This window comes from Pelodiscus sinensis, chromosome 3 (assembly GCF_052426305.1).
Source record: "Pelodiscus sinensis isolate ZL-2025 chromosome 3, ASM5242630v1, whole genome shotgun sequence".
Lineage (NCBI taxonomy): Eukaryota > Metazoa > Chordata > Testudines > Trionychidae > Pelodiscus > Pelodiscus sinensis.
This window is the reverse complement of record NC_143054.1, coordinates 142,482,424-142,501,397: the sequence shown is the minus strand read 5'-3', so window position 1 is coordinate 142,501,397 and position 18,974 is coordinate 142,482,424. Positions and strand designations below refer to the sequence as shown.

The 18,974-nt window shown below is 56.3% G+C and overlaps 1 protein-coding gene across 4 annotated transcripts in view; it reads right to left on the bottom strand.

Moving 5' to 3' along the window:
• Window positions 1-6,582: 6,582 nt before the first annotated feature.
• Window positions 6,583-18,974, bottom strand: part of TMEM63B (transmembrane protein 63B) — a 97,940-nt gene continuing 85,548 nt past the window's right edge. For all 4 annotated transcript variants that reach the window (XM_075925037.2, XM_075925034.2, XM_075925035.2 and 1 more), the window contains 8 exons: window positions 17,985-18,071; window positions 15,365-15,430; window positions 14,894-15,056; window positions 14,307-14,412; window positions 11,555-11,722; window positions 11,234-11,349; window positions 10,636-10,716; window positions 6,583-9,041 (listed from right to left, as the gene is read on the bottom strand). In XM_075925037.2, the coding sequence (XP_075781152.1) occupies window positions 8,874-9,041; window positions 10,636-10,716; window positions 11,234-11,349; window positions 11,555-11,722; window positions 14,307-14,412; window positions 14,894-15,056; window positions 15,365-15,430; window positions 17,985-18,071 (955 nt within the window). In that variant the 3' untranslated portion in view covers window positions 6,583-8,873. The remainder of the gene's footprint in view (window positions 9,042-10,635; window positions 10,717-11,233; window positions 11,350-11,554; window positions 11,723-14,306; window positions 14,413-14,893; window positions 15,057-15,364; window positions 15,431-17,984; window positions 18,072-18,974) is intronic.

Genomic DNA, 18,974 nt, shown 5'->3' with positions numbered 1-18,974 from the left:
CTGGTCACAGGGAAACTCCTCTCCAGCCGCTCCAGGCACTTGTCTGAGAACTGCTCCGGAGGCGCTGCAGAAAGGTCAGTGATCCAGTCAGCACCCAGTGGGAAGGGCTTTGCAGCTCTTGATGCCCTTCGAGGGGACCAGATCCCCAGCAAGCTAGATTAGGAGCTAATGCACTGAAAGGCCTGATAGCATTCTCCCTCAAGACACCTCTCAAGGGAGGGGCAAAGCACAGTGTCCCATCTCCCCCCATAGTTACAGCCCGTGGGAGGGAAGGATGTGCCAAAGCACACGGGGCTGTACAGCGAGATTGGCTATACAAGTACACCCATCTATTCCCATAAAGCCACACATGCAGCTTATGAGACTGCACACAGTAATATGCCCTGACAGGCGCACATGTTCTGGGGGGCTACTCATGCAGGGCAAGAGTATTGGTGGAGGGGGATGCACCTGGAGCAAGTACACAAAGGGGTGCTGTGAATGTTGGGTCGGGTGGGCGTGTGAGGAGTGGGGGTGGTGTATAGCTGTGTGCGCCTGGCCCACATGGAGGGAGGGGCTGTGCATGCAGTGCTAGGTTACCCTGCAGTACATGTGGCTAGGCAAGTCCTAGCAGAAGAAACTGGCTCAGTGTTTGCTGTAAGCTTACCCATGCTTCCTGTTTGTTTGTTTCCATTGTTGTGTTTGAAAAGAGCAGCACCCGCTGCTTTGGTGCAAAGCATGGGAGGGGCAGGAGACAGCGAGAGGGAGTCCGTTTCCACTTGGAGGACAGGTTTGCCTTGGTGGGATAACACAGGCAGAGCCTGTTGCTGACAGGCAAAAGCAGGCAAGGCTAGCCAAGTACTAATTCAAACTAGCTGCAGGAAGGAAAATGCTGCAGGGAGCGAGGGCAAGAATGGAACTGGGGTCTGGGAGGGAGAGAATGTCGGGTGGGGTGAACATGACACAAGAACCCCTGGCCCATGACATTTCTGTGTCCGCCCTGGGCAGTCCCACTGGTGCAGGGTGTACCCAGAGCCTTGGGCAGCCCAAGCCTGTCCCTGGCGGAACAGACACAGCTGTGCTATAAAGGGGTCACATCTCCAAGGACAAAGCACTCAGAGCAGGTTAGATTTGGCTAATGAGCTTTGCTTTCACCCCTTTTAACCTCAGCCTTCTTCCAGTGAGGGCAGTGAAAATGTTGCCCTTGGCTCCAAGGGAGTGGGATTGAAACTCCAGTTGGGCGGCTGAATTAACAGAAAACCTGCTGGGACCTTTTTATCTTCTAGGTGTCCCTCACTGATCAAGAGCTAGCTCCAAAATACCCAGCAGCCTATTGTGGGGTGCACAAGAAGCTGGGAACTAGAGACAAGAGATCCCTTGCTCATGGACTAGGCCAAACAGACACACCCAGGAGAGAACACGGCAAGCTGAACAGAGCTGCAGAACCACTCCAGAAGTTCTGGTGAAGGCAACGTGGCCAGGTCTGAGGGAAGATCCACCTGGGCTGACGGGAAAGAGCTGGTGGCTACATATTCAGCACTATTTACCAGCCACTGCAGAGACTAGCGGGGGGGGGCAGGCATGTGGTAGCTGTAGAGATGGCTAGCACAGCGTCACCCACCTGCCCCTGGCATGAGCGGTGGGAGAAGGGTTACTGAACCCTTGGAGGAGAGGGGCAAGGGTGCCGGGACTTCTGGCCCTGAGGAGAGAGACAAAGGCGGCTGACGAGAACTGTCCATTCATTACATGCAGCGTGCAGCCCCAGGGTGGGTGGAGCTGCTCAGTGAGCCCATCAAGGCTCCCAGGCACGGCCAGTGGCTCAGAGGCCACTGGGCTGAGTGAGGGGCTCAGAGGTGCCCCAGGAGCTGGGTGATGGACTCATTCATTCTGGTGCCAGTACAGAAAAGTGCTTCCCCAAGATCAGCATTTGCGGAATTATCCATGCAGCTGCAGGCCCTGCCTTATCTCCCTGGAGGTGGGAGCAACAAGGGCTGCACCAGGGGACACAATGGGTCCATTTCAAATGGGAACAAGCAGCGGGTAAGGGGTGCAGTCAGTGAGGTACAGGGGAAGCTGGAGAAATGTACATGTTCCCCCCAGACTCCTTGCCCCTTTGAGATGGCCCTGTCACCTCCTTCCTGCTGCAGGTGTCTTCCCTGTTATCTACAGCTTGTTCTGGGCTACCTGCCTTCTGGGTGCCCTCCTGGGCTCTGGGACAAACCTTCCTTCCCAGAGGACCTGCTCCAGCTCCTGCTGAAACCAGCGACAGTCTGGGCACTGATTCAAGGGGAGCAGCCGCGGGCCCAGCGCCTCTGTGGAAAGATGTAGCCTGTGAACTGGCCTGTGGCACCGGACCCTACAGGCCTGCGGGGAGGGCTGCTGCACCCCCAGGTTTGATGAGGTCTTCATTGTATCCAGAGATTGCAGGCTGGGCCAATGGTTCTCAGCACCCTCATGCCACAAACTGTTCCAGCACCCCTGGCGGTGCCTCAGGGCCAAGGCAGAGGAAGAAAGGCCCCTGTGCCTTTAAGAGGGCAGCCCTCCTCTCACCCTAGTGACAGCTGTTTTTGTCTCTGGAGCCACATCCCCGTGAGTCACGCCTCAGCTATGCCTGGCACCACACCCAGAAGCAGGGCCTGAAGCTGCTCTCTTGTGCCCAGGAGGGACATTCACCCAGAGTGCCTGAGTGCTGCCCAGGCTCTTGGCTAGAGCAGAGCAGCCAGGCAGCACCCAGCAAAGGGGCCCAGGACCCTGCCAGTGGCCGTAGACAAAACTAGAGGAAGCTGCTCCACGAGCGCCCCCTGCTGCCGGGAGCTGGCATTGCCTGTAGTTTGCCAACCCTCCCGGTTTTGCCGGGAGGCTCCTGGCATCGTGCCCTGCTATCTCTCGCAGGCTACTGCCGCCAGACTAGCTTTTGGGTCCTGACAGTCTGGAGGTGCCTGGCAGGGGCTCCTAGAGGGGTGAGCAGGCCAGGAGCGGCCCAAGGTACACACCGTCCCCTGAGTCTCTTCCTGCACTCCCACCCTCTGCCCCAGAGCGGAGCCCACACAGTCTCCTGCATCCCCATCCCCTGCCCCAGCAGGGTGAAGCGAGTGAAGGGGTGGAGAGCAAGCAATGGAGTGGGGAGGGGGAAATGGAGTGAGTGGGGGTGGGGCCTAAAAGGTTGGGACCAGGGCCTGGGCTCAGGGCGGGGCAGGGACCTTTGGGTTTGTGGCATTAGACAGTTGGCAACCCAGGAGAACTGGCTCCTGCCACACATGACTGTCCCTGCCCCCGGAGCCCAGAGCCATCCAAGGATATTCACAGCATGGGCCATGGCTTGATAGAAAATTGGTTTGTGGCCCCACCCCACACCATTTGCCCTCATGCCCTGCCAGTCACCATCACCTAGGATACAGCACCCCACCTCTGCATTGCATCTCTGGAGTCATTCCGCTCCCTGGGATTGTGCCACCAGGAATGGGCTGCTGCTTGATTGGCCTGGCCTGCGATCTCAGAACAAACCGTACTCAACCTCCCTTTGCTCTTCATTTCCTCCCCCCCATGTGCTCTGTCCCCCTCTTCCAGGCACATGCTGGAAGGAGCTGGGTAGGACCAGCTGGAGAGGAGGCAGCGCTGGTCCCAAGTGACCTGGCAGCTCCCAGCAAAGCAGAGTGAGAATCTGTCCGGGATGCAGAAGGAACCACAGCTCACCCAGCCACAGTGGGACCCCCACAATTTCTCCACTGAACACTATTGCTGGGCACTGGCAGCGCTTTGGATGGGTGACGTGGGCTAGAAGTGCCAGGCGCTGCTGTTGTGACAGTGAGTCTGGGGCGCCTTTGGGCAGTGTCAGGAGATGCATCAGGGGATGCAGTGGGAAGGGACAAGTGGAGGGAATAGGTGGAGGGTGGGAATGTCAGTCAGATTCAAATATTCCAAGACGTCAGGGAGCTCCAAAGGTTGAGAGTCAACAGGGCATCATTCTAGGCCAGGGCCTGGCTCTCGCCAAGCAGCTCAGGGCCCTGGGGAGGGAGGCAAAGCAAGAGAGGGCCCTGCCAGTTTGGGCCCTCTGGGAGTGGGTAAGAGGGACACTGTTCCCGTTTGGGGCCCAGGGGTTGCAGGGCTGAAGGATGTGCCAAGAGAACGAGGCTGATGAAAAAGGGTGGCAGGAGATAAGAGCGGGGGAGAGCTGCGCGTGGGGCAGAGAGAAGAGAGAGCTGGCGGGAGAGGAAAAGGGAAGATAGTCTCCTCCCCAGAAGGAGCAACTAAGGCAGAAAGCTGCCCATTGGATCAGGTTTCCCCACACCCAGACTTGCCAGGCTGGGCAATCACCTCCCGCAGGGAAGGACGGGGAACATCAACCCCCACAGCTTTTGAAACCAGAGCTCTGCCTCCTAGACAGGGCAGGAGGCTGCAGGGGAGTGTGGGACCCACCCTCCTGTGCCCTGTTGGAAGGGACCTGCCAAAGCCCTTCCCTACCCAATGTCCGTGACCCAGTAAGGGGAGGGAGATGCCAATGCAGGGCACATGGCAATCAGGGACTCAGATTAAGTCAGGGACACCCTCATGGACCTTTGAGCTCTACCCACGACCCCTGATAACCAGCTCTGCCCTGAGCCCTGGCTGCCTCCCCAATTCCAGTCCTGCCTCCCAGGGTGCTGTGGGGGGGGTCATCCCATCCTGGGTCACCATCAGCATGCCCCCAAAGCCACACCAGAGTGCTGTGCGGGCCACCCACAGCCCGGGGGCAGCAGGGGCGAGCTCAGGACCACAGACTCACTGCTCACACTGGTTGAGGGCAGCTATACTGTTTAGGATCAGGGAGGTGCTGAGCAAGCATCCCTGCTTCTGCAGTGGAGAGGCAGCTGCAGCCTTGCCCAGCACACAGGGAACCTGTTTGCCAAGGGAAACCACTTCCCCGCATTTGCACCAGGAATAAACGGAAAAGCAAACAACCTCTGCAACCCACCAAGGTTATCCAGCACCAGGGCCGCACTGCAAGATGCCACCCGCGCCACCCCTTTACAGGGATCTGGCTGGGGCCAGAGCTCACCTGATTCTCCATTGCCGAGAAATTCTGGGCACACTGTGTATGGGACCATGTGAGCCCAGCACCCACTTGCAGGATGGTGACGGGTTCAGTGCATGGAGCTTCACGCTTGGATCCAGCTGGGCGAGGCAGATTCCAGAGCAGAGGCAGCTTGGGCTGCAGTGTGGAGAGTCGCTGGGCACCTGGGATTATACAGAGCTGGCAAAGGTGCTGAACTGACAGCTCTGGAGCCAGACGTGCAGGCACAGGGTGGGCGCCCACAAGGTATCCAGTCAATCCTTGGGCTTGCTGCTGAAGGTGGCGACACGGCAGCCAGTCAGTGCAGGCGTGAGATGAGCACTTGTCCACTGAGATCTGTCTGGAGACCAGCCAATTTATCTCCCACATGGGCCACTGAACGGCTGTCAGTGACCAACTGTGGGTCCCTGCTGAGCCAGAGACAAAAAACTCCCCAACCTGCCACCCTCACCCTGCCTCTTGTGCTGGTTCCTATACCCTAGCCCTCCAGGAAAAATGGCCATGCTGAGCCCATCCCTGCCCCAATGACATCATGTGGAGGGGCAGACTCCCCCCAATAGGTGGGACTGTTTGTGGTGGATTGGAAGAAGACCCACTTCCCTTGCCATACTCCTGGCACATGAGCACAAAGCCGGGCCAGGTACTGCTACGCCTGAGGGGCAGCACAATTACTGGGCAGTGGGCTGAGGGAGCGGGCAAATACAACAGTCAGCCTCCCTCTCAAGCCGGAGAGGGGACACGGAGCTGTGGAGAGCACAGAGTGGGGAACAGCCACCAGCTATGCACCCCACAGGCCTCCGTTCCCTTCCATCTCCCTACAGGAAAGGGCAAGATGCCAGAGCCAGCCCGGAGCTAGCAGGGGAGGCCTAGGAGCAGAGGCTGGGATGTGCCCCTCACACCACTGGTTATTAGACTGTCACCCCACCAAGCCCCCCAGCCCCACAGCTCAGGCAGAGCGAGGGCACATTGGGGCTCTCGGCACAGGCTCCACCTTGGGACCACTGAACCTTACAAAGGCATTTGCCCCACCCTCTCCACTGGTGGCAGGTGCCTTTGTGGAGTGCTTGCTCAGGCAAAAGGCCCTGTGGGAGCTAATGGGCAGAGCAGGCAGCACCTCAGGCTGGGGGGGAGGGGTGCTTGACTCAGGGTGTGGTAACCAGGAGCCCACGCTGGGTTCTGGGTGGCCGAGCCTGAGTCTATCCACGGCGCAGAGGAAGATGGTTGGGCAGCTGGGGAACTGCATGGCCAGTCTGGCCTTCCTGCCACACTGTCGGCACACTGACCCGGGGGGACAGGGTCACGTTCAAGGCTGGGCAGAGCCTCCTGCCCCTCCAGTGGCTCCCAGCTGCAGGCAGAATGCCCTGCCCGCAGGGTGCCCACGGCTCTGAGGGCCAGCCCCAGTCTGCGTGTCACACTGGGTCCCAGCTCCAGGCAGCGGTCTCCTCCCCACAGTGCGGAAGGCTCTGGGGTTTGGCTTCAGGCAGAACCGCCCTCCCCAAGGTGCTGCAACCGCCAGCACGAACCCATTCCACACAGAGAGACTGGCAAGCTGGTGAGTTCCAGTTTTTCTTTTTTACACAAATATATACAGGGTATTGTACACAGCTCGACACAGACACGGTGCCAGTTAGCACCAGCCGCATGGACACAGCAACCACTGCCAGCCAGCCGCCTGGCTTTCCTGTTTGGGCACAAACACTCAGAGCCCTGGGCTGCGTTTCTAGCCTCTTCTGGGAGAAATCGCTCAGACCCAACAACGTGCATTTCAAGGGGGAGCTCTTAAGGGGAGGGGAAGTAAGTCAGAGAAACTCACCAGGCCCAACCCCTCACAGCCCCTATCACAGAACATGCTCCTAAGAAGGAGCCGGAGTCTGAGTCCTTCCTCCTTTGTCGTCTTCCATCGAGGAGCAAAGCCTGCTATTGTCTCTGGACTTCCTATCAGAGGGGCAGGTAAAGGACGGACATCTGGTCTCTGGTCCAAGCTGCCATGGACTTCCTGTGTGACCTTGGACAAGTCTCTTCCCTGCCCTGTGCCTCAGTTTCCCCCTCTGTACCAGGGGGGTGGTGATTCTGAATGCCCTCTTGGGAGCACAGGGGCATAGTTCGTTAGTGTCTATAAAGTGCTTGGTGCTCCCGGCTGGAAGTTGCTAGCGAAGGACCAGAGCGAGTTATTACAGCCCTCTGCGGAGCCTGCTTCGACTGGCTCCAACACACCCCTGCAGTCCAAGTGCTGCTTGAGCTACAATTCGTTGGAGCTGTGCCCATGCAGGCTGCACAGTCGGGGCTGTGGCTGGCCGTGGCCAAGGAACAGAGCAGCAGGGGGAGGGAGGCAAGGGAAAATAAATACAGCTTACCAGCAGGGAGGCCTGTCACGTGCCCAAGCTGCCCAGCACTCAGCTCCCTATGCAAATCCAACCTAGCACGAGTGCGGTGCTCGGGGTGGGGGAGGTTTGGAATATGCCCAACAGGCGGCAGTGTCTCCTGAGAATCCCACAGCAGCATGTCACACGCACCCATGGGACTAGGCTCCCAGGAGGCACCCCGCTCTCCCGGGGCGGGGAGGGGGATTCTAGAGCTGGGGGAGGCGGATGGCAGAGGCTGCTGCTTGAGCAATGGGGACGAGGAGATGCAGCCCTACACTGGCGGAAACCAAACACACAGGAGGAGTCAGCCAGGGCTCCGTACCCAGGCCAGGGCATCTGGGTCAGTCCCAGCACTGGCTGATGGCTGGGGTCAGGGCCCAGCCCCACTCCGCAGCAGTAAGGGAAAGCTTACCCCAGTGCCCGCCCTTGCTGGCTCCGCTGCGCAGACACAGGAGAGCACAGGGGGCAGCAGCTGGGTGTCAGTTTTTTATTTTAAAGGAAGGGGGGGAAATGTACAAAAAAGCCACTTAAAACAATGCCACATGCTCCACGGTGAGCCCCATCGTGGCCTGACGGCGCCAGCTACCACAGGCATGAAAAGGCCGTATGCGCCCGTGCTAGCCCCATGCTCCCCTTGCCCTGCAAGGGGCCCTGCCAGGATCCTCCCCACCCAGAGGGGCTCTCCCGCCATCAGGGAACCAGCAGAGTTTTCACCGGGACACGTCTACTCCCCACACATGGCTGGGTGTTGCCACCAGCCCCCAGCAGCCTGTCGGAGGAGCAGGAGTGGGCCCGGGTACGTCACCCAAGCAGGATCATGGCCCTCACACGCCGATGCACATGCGTGGGGGAGACACGGGCACGGGGCAGAGGGCAGCACAGTGCCAGGGCACTGCTCCTCCCGCGGCTAGGACCAGTGCCCGCTGCCGGGCTCACAGCCACCCTCTACTAGCTGGGGTTGCAATACCTTGATTAAAGCTTTTTTCTTTTAAATCTAATAAGTTATTAGTGTTCAAGATTTCATGTGTGGGGGGCAGACGGGAGGCCCGAGCACACCCACTGCAACACTTGCCACCCCAAAGCATCCAGGCTTCTGCTGCCTCTGGGTCCTCTTCCTCCCAGCATGGAAGCAGCAAGGGTCAAAGTCATCTTCCTCCTCCTCCTCCTTCCCCCTCGCCGGGCTCACCTGGCCTCGGTCCATGTGAGAGAAGGTAACTGGTCAGAGCAGGTCCCTTCTCGGCCGCCCTGATGGGAGTGAGAGGAAGCGGGCGGGGAAGCAGGGAATGGAGAATTTGATGCACAGTCCTGTCCCACCCTTGGAATGAGCTTCAGGGCAGCGGCCTGGGCAGGTGGGAAGGGGCCCGGGCTGGCGTTGTCCTTGCCACACTTCCGGCTCCATTCAGTTCTCTCCCGTTCACAGCGGCTGCCTCGGCTCCCGGGCCTCTCCTGCCCCTCCTGCCCATGGTGGGGGGGGGGGGGGGCTACTGGTGGACCTCGTTCTCTATCAGGCTGTCCTCACACGACTGGAAATCCGTGTCGTTCATGCCGTCCGGGTTGATGAGCTCTTCGTCCTGAGACCCCTGCTCCTCGGACTCAGTGGCCTCGCCCTCCAGAGAGGAATCCTGAAGCACCTGGGCGATGTACTTTTGCTGGAGCGAGGAAGACAACAGGTCGTTAGCTGCGTGAGGCTGCTGGAAAGCCACGGCAGCGCAGGCTGGCAGGCCAGCGCCATGCAGACTGGGGGCTGAGCGCAGGGCACCCCTGCTGGGTGGAATGCCTGTGTCAGCAGGGGACAGGCCCCAGAGAGGGGGTGGGTGTTCGGGGGAGCCGCGGGGATGATGGGAAAGGCCGGCAACATGCCCCGGGGGGCAGCTCTTCACATTCCATTGCAGGTCATCCCCCCATTTTCTAAAGGCCTTAGGGAACACCTGAGCCCCCCAGAGAGCCGGGGTGGGAGAACTGGGAGTGTGTGTGTGTGTGTGTGTGTGTGTGTGGTGGTGGGTGGGGAGGGCTAGCCAGCCGGATATTAGAAAGGTCTGAGTTTCTCTCAAAGGACAGGTGCCCAACACTTGCTGCCATCAACAAGCCCAGCCCTCACATAGCAAAGCCCTTTTGAAAGATGCTGCCCTGTTGTGGAGATGGGGCACAGAAGGGAACTGAACCCTCAGCCTCCCCCCTACCTTGCCAAGCTGGAGTTCAGCACGAGAGCTGGTTTACTGGTACAGCCCCTGCTGGGCTGCAGGGTGAGCCCGGGAGCAGACAGGACAGCTTGGGGAATTCTGGCCCCGCATTGACAGATCAGCTGTGTCATCACAGCAGCTTTACCCAACGGAAATGGTGACAAGGGGTAGCCACTCCGACTGCACGCACACACGCAGCCCTGGCTGAGTTGGCAGGGGCCGCCCTTGCTCCCCATACTCGGGGGATTCAGAGTCAGCGGAGTCACACTGCTGAAGGGGAACCCAGCTGCCCTTACTAGTCACCCTCTGGTCACTCTCAGGACAAATCTGGACTTTACGAAGGACTCCCAGCTCCGCTTCCTCATCCCCTTTGTGCCGCTCAGAACAGGGATAGCCAGCCCCTCTAGGAGGCCTTCAGAGCCCTGGTACATGAAGGGCATGGCTAGGATGTGTTGCAGTCTAGCTAGCCCCAGATGGCCAGTGGTCTCTTGGAGATCAGCTGCTAGCTGGCACAGGTCAGAACAGCCCTCAGGTAGCTCTAACTTACAACGGAGGTGGGGGCAGAGTTAAGGAGTTATAACCAGCTCCTTTAAGCTCCCCCCTCAGCAGATATTACCAGAACTGGTGAGCTCAGGAGATTAAAGGGGCAGCCTTGGACAGAAGGCTGGACAGGAGGGGCAGGGGTTACCCCAAAGTGTTTTCATTCCATTATGTCAGCTTCCAATGAAAACAGCTGGCGCTGGGACATGGTGGTCCCAGCCCTGCAGCGTCCCCAGAGGTGAGAGCCACAAAGCAAAACCAACAGGGAAACTGACCAGTCTGGTTTCACTGTCCCAGCTGAGAGAGAGGCAAAAAGTGAACAAAGCATCAGGGGCGTGAGGGGGAATGGGGCAAGGGTGGAACAATTCCCCATCTCTGCTGGGCAAGCGACATGCACAAAGATATTCTTGGATGCCGGCTGGGCCAGGCCAGGAACGAGGCCCTCTGACAGGAAGAGACATGTGCTGCCCTCTTCCCCCATCCCAAACCCACACACAGGACAGCAGGGGAACAGGTGACTTACAGCGGATTTGGGAACTGGCGGCACAGCGACAGGTTGCCCGTTCTCCCTCCCGTCCACGGCGTCCACCTCCGTGTGGTCAATCTAGAGGCCAACAGAATGAAATGGAGAGACACGGACTGGAGACGGCAGGGCAGCTGGCCCACTGAGCCCCCCCTCACTGCTGTAGGAGCTGCCCTCCCTCGAGCCTTCCCTGGGAGCCTTATGTGATCCGGGAATCAACGCGCACAAGCAATGGTTTGGTGTTTGGGAGGGGCAAGGGGGGCTGAACACCTAGCTCAGGGGCAGCCCTATGAGGCTCCTGTTCTTTGTCACTAGAGAGGGAACAGGCTCATGTGCCGATGATGGGGCATGGCAAGGGGGCATGCCCCCAATAAGCCCCCCAGCCCAAGAGCAGTGTGGTGCCCCCAAGGTGCGGCAAGAGCCCCATCTCCACTACATCCATCTGTGTATGATATGGGAGGCAGGAGAGGTATTAGACCAGGGAGCCCATAATGAAGGGGAACGGCCTTGTGAGGCGTTTCCCTCACAGCCCAGCTTGAGGTAACCCCTCATCACCTCAGCCACAGTGCCCTCCCCCTGGTGCCTCCCACAACCTCACCTTGTAGTTGTGAGCACTGAGGTATTTGAAGTGTCCGAAGCAGACGTGACACAGGCAGATCACAATAGTGATCACGAGAACCACGAAGGTGAACATGGAGGTGGGGGCCAGGAACCCTGGGCAAGGCAAAGAGTCACAGTCAGGGTGGTCCCATACCCACCGCTCCGGGGCCTCTGCACACCACCGAGAGGAGACATCCAGTGAGCGCCTGGTTCTGGGGGGACCGGCAGCCTGACACGGTCAGGCTCAGCCAGGCTGAGTACGTCTTTATAACCCGGTGTCCGCCACTCGTTCCCTTGCCCTGTTAGCTCCTGTGCTCACCGGTGCGCATGGTGGAGAAGAAGAGGAGCCAGAAGAGGCAGAGAATGGGGGCTGCCACCACCTGGTTCACAGCCCCTGAATGGATCTTCTTGTCCAGCTTGGCTGGCAGGTAAGCGTAGTACAGGTTGTACCGGTCAACCAGGTGCTTGAGGAGCATGTACATCAACCCTGGGAGAGAGACAGTGGGAAAGAGCAGTGAGGTGGCTGCTGAGCCCCAAGGTCAGCAGCAGGGCATGGCTCACAGACAGCAGCAGTGTCTCTCTGCCAGGCTGTTTAGGGCTCGACTTTAGGGAGACAACTCAGAGGCAAGGTGCCAGGACGCGGGAGTGACTTATCCATTACACCCTCCTACCCCCTGCACGTGCCGATTCCTGTCGGGAGGGCCCTTCTCCAGAGCCCACCTCGCCGCTGAACAGCAGGTCAGAGTGATGGGGGAGTTTCACCCCACGCAGAGCCAGCGTTTCCACAAAGGAAAGGCATCATTCAGCAGGGCGAGGGAGGACTTTCCAGACCGATCTGGCCTATTCCCCACTCCCAGTCTCCTCTCCAGCAGGCTGGGCTGCTGTGCTAGGCAGCTGAGTGCTCGCAGTGACACATGTACCTGCTGTAACTCCCTCCCACCTGCTTTGGGGCACAAGCACATTGCTCTGCCCCTGCTCGAGAGGGGGATCCTCGAGCCCCTGGCGTATCACACCCGGCCTATTTCCGTGTCATTATGGAAAGACCTCTCTGGTGCCCCTTTGTGCCAGCTGAAGCTTGTGCCACCTACACATGACAAAGCATCCCGTGCCACCACACCAAAAGCTCAATCTCCTGGACACCAGCAATCAGGCAGGGCATTAGCAATGACCACTTCAGCAGGCATTGAGAGGCTTGGCTGGGAACCCTTGGCCAGGCACACCCTTCCAGGCAGGGGCTCTGCAAACAGGGCCTCTCAAAGAAGCGATTTCAGGCAAGAGATGGCAACCCCCTTGATCATATTGGGCAGAGAAGCTGCTCAGCCAGCCAAGCATGGAGCATCATGTAGCTAGGTCACCACTCTCCACCCTCATCCGGAGACCATGATCCGCCAGCTCACAGCATGGCCTGGGCCCTCCAGACTCTGTTCGCCAGCCTCACAAATTTGCAACTGTCACCCTGCAGGGACTGCTGCCTCCAGGGCACCAGAGGGGCCACCTTGCCATCTGGGAAAGCATCTGGGATCCTTTAGGGTAAGAGGCGGAGCCGAAGCAGCTGTGATGCAAAGACAACCAGGCCCCTTCTGTTCCTGCTGGGAAAGCTACAGCTCAGTGCCCAGCCTGGCAGATGGTTCTCGCTGCAGTTACCTGGGGCGGCCATCCCCTGAAATGGGGGCAGCAGAGAGCCTGCAGGTAGGGAGCAGGGGGCCCACGTCTCTTACCTGCGCTGTGCAATACATGGCCAGGTGAGAAGGAGCAGCAGGCATTTGCACAGAGCCTCCAGCTGGTGATTCGCTGTCCCTTCGCTGGGAATGCAGGGCACCTGGGGCGGGGGGCGGGCAAGAGCCACTGTGTCTATGTACAGACTGGCTCTCTCAAGGGTCTCATTTGCACACACACTCACATACTGGACCCAGGGGACACTAACCAGGCCTCACGGGGGTTGCTTGAACAGCAAGACCCTCAACATGGAGACAGCCCTCCAAATGCATTCAGAGCAGCATCTTTATGATGTTTCTTCATAATGGTTCCCAAACCAGACCAGATTTGGACTGAAAGCCCCATTTGGAAACAATAAGAAATTGTGCCCTTAAAGAATCATAGTCCTGCTTTCCAACTCCCCTCTCCAGACAGATCAGGAGATATTGGAGACCGGCTGGCAGGGCTGACAGAGATGCATGCAGCCTGGCTAAATGGAAACACTGAAAGCATTGCTAGTCCTAGCTTAAGGGTTTGTATCTCTGGGAAGTGAAGGAGCATAGATAAGGTAACACTCAGGCCAAGACCTCGCTGCGTAAGTGTGGTTTTGCCAATTCTTTTACACAGGTTATTTCTGACAGAACAAAATGAGGGTATTGCTGACAGAACAAAGGTACGTATTGTACTGGAAATGTTGAGGTAAACAGACAAACCTGTGACAAAGAACCCCTCCCCCCATGTTTTTCGGGGAAGACCCAGGGCAGGATGACATAAAATGACATGACACAGAAACTGCAAAACTGAACAGGAAAAACCTTGCCGGTGGTAATTAACATGTGCACATGCTCATTTTAAGGGCCACCCACACCCAGTGGGCTAGCCTGTTAAAAGCCATCAGGATACTGATTAAGTGCTCTGTAGCACTTAATGTATGAAAGGAATGTATGAAAGGCCTAAGCAAACATGGGCCCAGACTTGAGAAGCACTGGGCCAGAAAGAGAAAGGGCCAGACCAAGGGATCAGAGGAGGAGATGACAACCATGGAAAGTGGTAGGACATCCCGGTACCCCACAATGTGGTAATGAGGGCCCATTTACCAATTCTGTCTTGCCTGTGATCAACTGTCTGGCATAATGGTATGCCCAGGCCCTGTAAGTGACAATCATTGCCTGAAATTGTATAAAGGAAGGTGAAAATTGAGTAAGCCTATATCAAGTGAACCAGTGACTCAGTTTCCCAACTTTTTACCCCCATGCCTCCCATCCCGCCCTGCAGACGGGCTCCCCCACTGGAGGCAATGAAAGACACCGCTTCCCCCTGCTTTGGCCTCAAGCCCTTCCATGAGCAGCGAGGCAGAGGGGCGCTGTGCCACCTACCAAAGGGGACGATGATGGGGCAGGTGATGCTGTAGGTCATGACCACGGTGAAGACGCACATCATCCAGGCGTAGGCGGCTCCGAACTGGAACTCGTAGGCTTGGTGCTGCGGGAGAAAGCAGACATCGCATCGGTATGGCTCACGGAGTGGCCTGGTGCCCTGGCCAGTGGGAAGGAGGAGGGCATCTCAGGAGCCGGTGCACTGCTCTGTCTGTGGACAGCAGCCTGTTCAGACTTTCGGTGGATGGGCCTGCACACGCTGCAGCTCCACAGGGACATGCCTTAAGAAGAGCTGTGGGAATCCCCCGCTTTCCCCAGGCTCTCAGGATGCAGCACTGATATTCCTGAGGGGATACGTGCCAGCCAGCTGGTTCCTTACACACTACACAACATACCTCTGCATGCGAGCATGCGTCTGGCTGTTCAGCTTGCACAGGCAGAGACTCCCCCATGCACGCTTGCACAAGTGCACAACTGCTGGAACACACTCTGTTTGTTCACCAGAGGCCTGACACGCATCCAGTGCGCAGTGCAGGTCTCCACACCCCTTCTCTGCAAGGGCGGGGGGAGGCGGCTCTGGCACATACCCGCTTGACGTTCCTGCGCTCGGCGGCCGAGCGGGCCAGACAGAGGCGGATCATGTACATGAGCAGGCCGGGAATGCGCAGCAGGTCCATGGCGTTCCCGATGAAGGCGGAGGCGATGACGTAGTTAACAAAGAAAGCCCCGTTATCAGGCAGAAAGACGCACCTGGGGACAAAGGAGAGCGAGCTAAGTAACGCACCTGAACCTGACTGCAGGCACAGAGGGGCATACGGGCGGGTTCAGAGGAGCAGACAGGATGCTGGCCAGGGCTGGCATTGCCAGGCAACGGCCACTGTTCTGCCTCTTCCTCCTAATATTCTGCCTCTTAGGAAGTCTGTGTGAGACTAGGCCTCACCACATTTCCCACGAATATATGGGGAGAGCCCCCCTCCCGCCTCCCAATTGCAGGCCCAGCAGGAGTCACTTTTGTGAAGACAGGCTTTCCCTACCCTCCAGCCTTGGAGACCACTTACTCAAATCGCACTGCGGCCACAGCCAGGAATTTCTTGTCAAACAGCCAGCGGAAAAACACATCCAGACTAGGGAGAACAATGGGAAACAAAGGGTCTAGCGTGAGTATATAGATGCTGGGAGATCCCACACTGTACGCACACTCGGTTGTGACTCGTGGTGGGAGCTGGAACACCACCTGCTGCGAAGGCAGAGTAATCTTGGAACACGGAGGTGCTCTGACATGCGTGTACATGAGAGCGTGCTGCCTTCCTCCCCTTTCTAGTCTTCAGGGCAGGGTTTAGAGAGGAGGAGGCAATCTTTAGGACATGGAGAGACTACTGGGAGAGAAGGCCTGGATTATACTGGGCTGTCTGTCCCTGGTCACTGTTACACCTGGTCTTCCACATTCAGTTTAGCCTGGCAGTTAGCAGCAACGTCTGCTGCAATTCTCTGCTGACCCCTATGCTCGGGCTTTACATGGTTGCTTTAAAGAAAAGCTGCATGAAAACAGTATATATATATATATATATATATATATATATATATATATATATATATATATATATATAAAAAAAAGATTAAAACCTCTGAGGTTATATACAAAATGAAACGAGGAGGCAGAGGCATTTTCAGTCTGAGGATTTATATCAAGGCTGGAAGAGCAGGACTGTCGGGAAGGGCAAGCGATTTCTACAGATCTTTTTAGGGCAATATATACACATGTCCAGGAAAAAACCTCACAGAACTTGCCCTAACAAGAGTAGAGATAATCTCTTGCTGTCCGGGCTGCTCATTTGATCTTTCTGCCTCCTGACATATCAGTGATTTGCATGTCCTATGAACTTGAAATCTAATTAATTTTAAAAAATGGATTTCAAGTCTTTTCAGGCCCCCTGCCCCTCTCCCTGCAGCATCATTTTCCTCTCTCCTTTGCTGGGTGAAAGACCCACACAGAGAATGGGTGAACCCAACTATGTAAGCGAAAGAGTGAAATTGACTCGTCCCAAAGGCCCAGGCCCTAAGATCAATGGCAGTGAGGTGTCTTAATCTGTTTGAGGATCTGGATCAAATGGCCTCAAACACACCAGAATATACAGGCAGAAAATAAATCCTTGTTCTCAGATTTCTTTTAATTCTATTAGATTTAGACCTAAATTCTGCAGCCTATAGTCTCCTATGGAATCATCTGTGGAGCAAAGAGTTTGAACATGAAGCATCACTTGTATAAATAGCTAGTAAAATATTCTTAATCAACAGCATGATTATTTTAAATCACAGCAAGGGAGGTTTAGGTTGGACATTAGGAAAAGCCTCCTGCCTGTCAGGGTGGATAAACACTGGAATAAATTGCCCAGGGAGGTTGTGGAATCTCCATCTGTGGAGATATTTAAGAGCAGGTTAGATAAATGTCTATCAGGGATGGTCTAGACAGTACTGGGTCCTGCCATGAGGGCAGGGGACTGGACTCGATGACCTCTCGAGGTCCCTTCCAGTTCTAGTGTTCTATTATTCTATTTTTAAACTGAAGGGACCTTTTAAGTGGGAACCCCCCACCTTAGAGATTACACAGCTACAGCCTCTTCCTGACTTACGAACCGGTGACGGACCAAGCAATTGGTCGTTACTCGGTTCGTTTGTAAATCGGACCCCATTGAGTTACACGCGACTGCGCTGTTTGTAAGCGCGGATTGCGTTCGTAACTCAGGGTCCGCCATTTACGACAGCTTTGGTCGTAACTGTGAACGGTCGTAAGTCAACCGTTCGCAACTTGGGGACCGGCTGTATTCAGCTCGCATCAGTGGAGATTCAGCTACAGCGTCAGGTATTTTCAGCTTCTACAGGAGAATTTTTTTGTTGAGCTGACACAGTCAGATTCAGAGTGTTTTTCTGTAGCCGTGTACGGGTTGCCCATTCTCAGGAGCAGCCCCAGTTCAGCAATCGGTGCTGCATGTCCCTGTCTCCACATAAAGGTCAGCCAGGGTGCAGCTATGCCGATCACTGGAATGAGGTTTTCCCTCAGTGCGGAGGCGGCCTAACAAAGTAAGAGCATCTCCTGGAGTTTTCCTTTTTTCTTGCATGCTCCTTCATTCCCACTTCATGCCTGAGCAGCTGGGCAATGAGGCCTCCAGTGCAGAGCACCTGTCCTGGTGGCAGAGCAGGCGGGTAACCATCAATGGCAGCTTTGTGAGCGTCAGCATGTAACCCTGCATGAGGGCTTGGGAAGGGGGTTCAGGAGACAGGCTGTCATTTCTGTACCCTGAAAGCACGGTGCATCATTGTTACATATGGGGAGGCTGGCTGAATCCTGCCCCCACCTGACTACAGTGGGGAATTGTGCCAATTCGGAGTTGAGAATGCGCTTATTGAATAGGTTTGTATGGGGCCCACTGAGCAGGATCTAAGCTCTGTGCAACTGGAGAGAAATGATCCAGCTTGCACAGAGCTGAAAGGGCAAACCCCATAACTCTGAGGTGCCTGCCACCATCCTAAATGCCAGGGAAACGATTCTCAATGCGCAGATGGCAGCAAATAGTTACAGAAGAGCTGGGTGGGTGAGCGTGCTGTCTCCCCAGTGACTAGGGGATCCTCAGCCCAGTGCTGCATGGGTCTCCAGACCTGCTTCATTCCCTCCTCACCCACCTGCTCAAGCCCAGCGAAGGCAGCAGCAAGACCATGAAGATGAGGAAGGTGTAACACTTGTGCATGGTCGTCCTGTTCTCTCCAGATCTGAAGGCAAAGGGGAGGCCATTAGCAAGTGGACTGAGAGCCTGGCTGTGGGTGATCACACCCATCTACTGATCCATCTTAAATACTTATAAAGTACCCACTAGGTCTCTTTGGCACCGATCCGTCTGTTGCACTTGACTATTAATGTAAGTTGGGATTGGTCCTGCCTTGGGCAGGGGGCTGGACCTTCTGAGGTCTCTTCCAGCTCTATAATTCTATGATTCTATAAGAAAGGCCAGTCTGGGTCAGACCAAAGGTCCATTTAGCCCAGTGTCCTGTTTGCTGACAGAGGCCAATGCCAGATGCCCTAGCGGGAGGGAACACAACAGGTAATCATCACGTGATCCTTCTCCTGTCACCCATTTCCAGCTTCTGACAAACATAGGCTAGGGACACCATTCCTACCCATCCTGGCTAATAAGCATTGATGGACCTAACTGCCATGAATGTATCTTTTTTGAACCCTAAGTCCTGATCTTCACAACATCCTCTGGCAAGGAGTTCCACAGGTTGACTGCACACTGCATGAAGAAAAATATTATTTTGCTAGAGTTCTTTGAGAGGGTCAACAAACATGGACAAGGGTGATCCAGTGGATATTGTGTACTTAGATGTCTTACGTTCTTATAGTCTGTAATATCTTTATCCTCACAACAGCCCTATGTGGTGGGGAGACTAAGACTTGCCCAAGGTCACAGAGGAAATCTGTAACAGAGCAGGGAACTGACCCTAGTCTCCTAAGCCCCAGGCAGGCACTCTAATCCCTGTATTCCCCTTCCCCTCTCACTTAGTACAGCCTCCAGCCCTCCTGAATCAGCCACAGGAGGAAATGCAGACAGCATCATGCCTAGTGCCCAACAGTAACTGAGGCTAGTCTTTACCACACAAGAATTGTTGGTATAG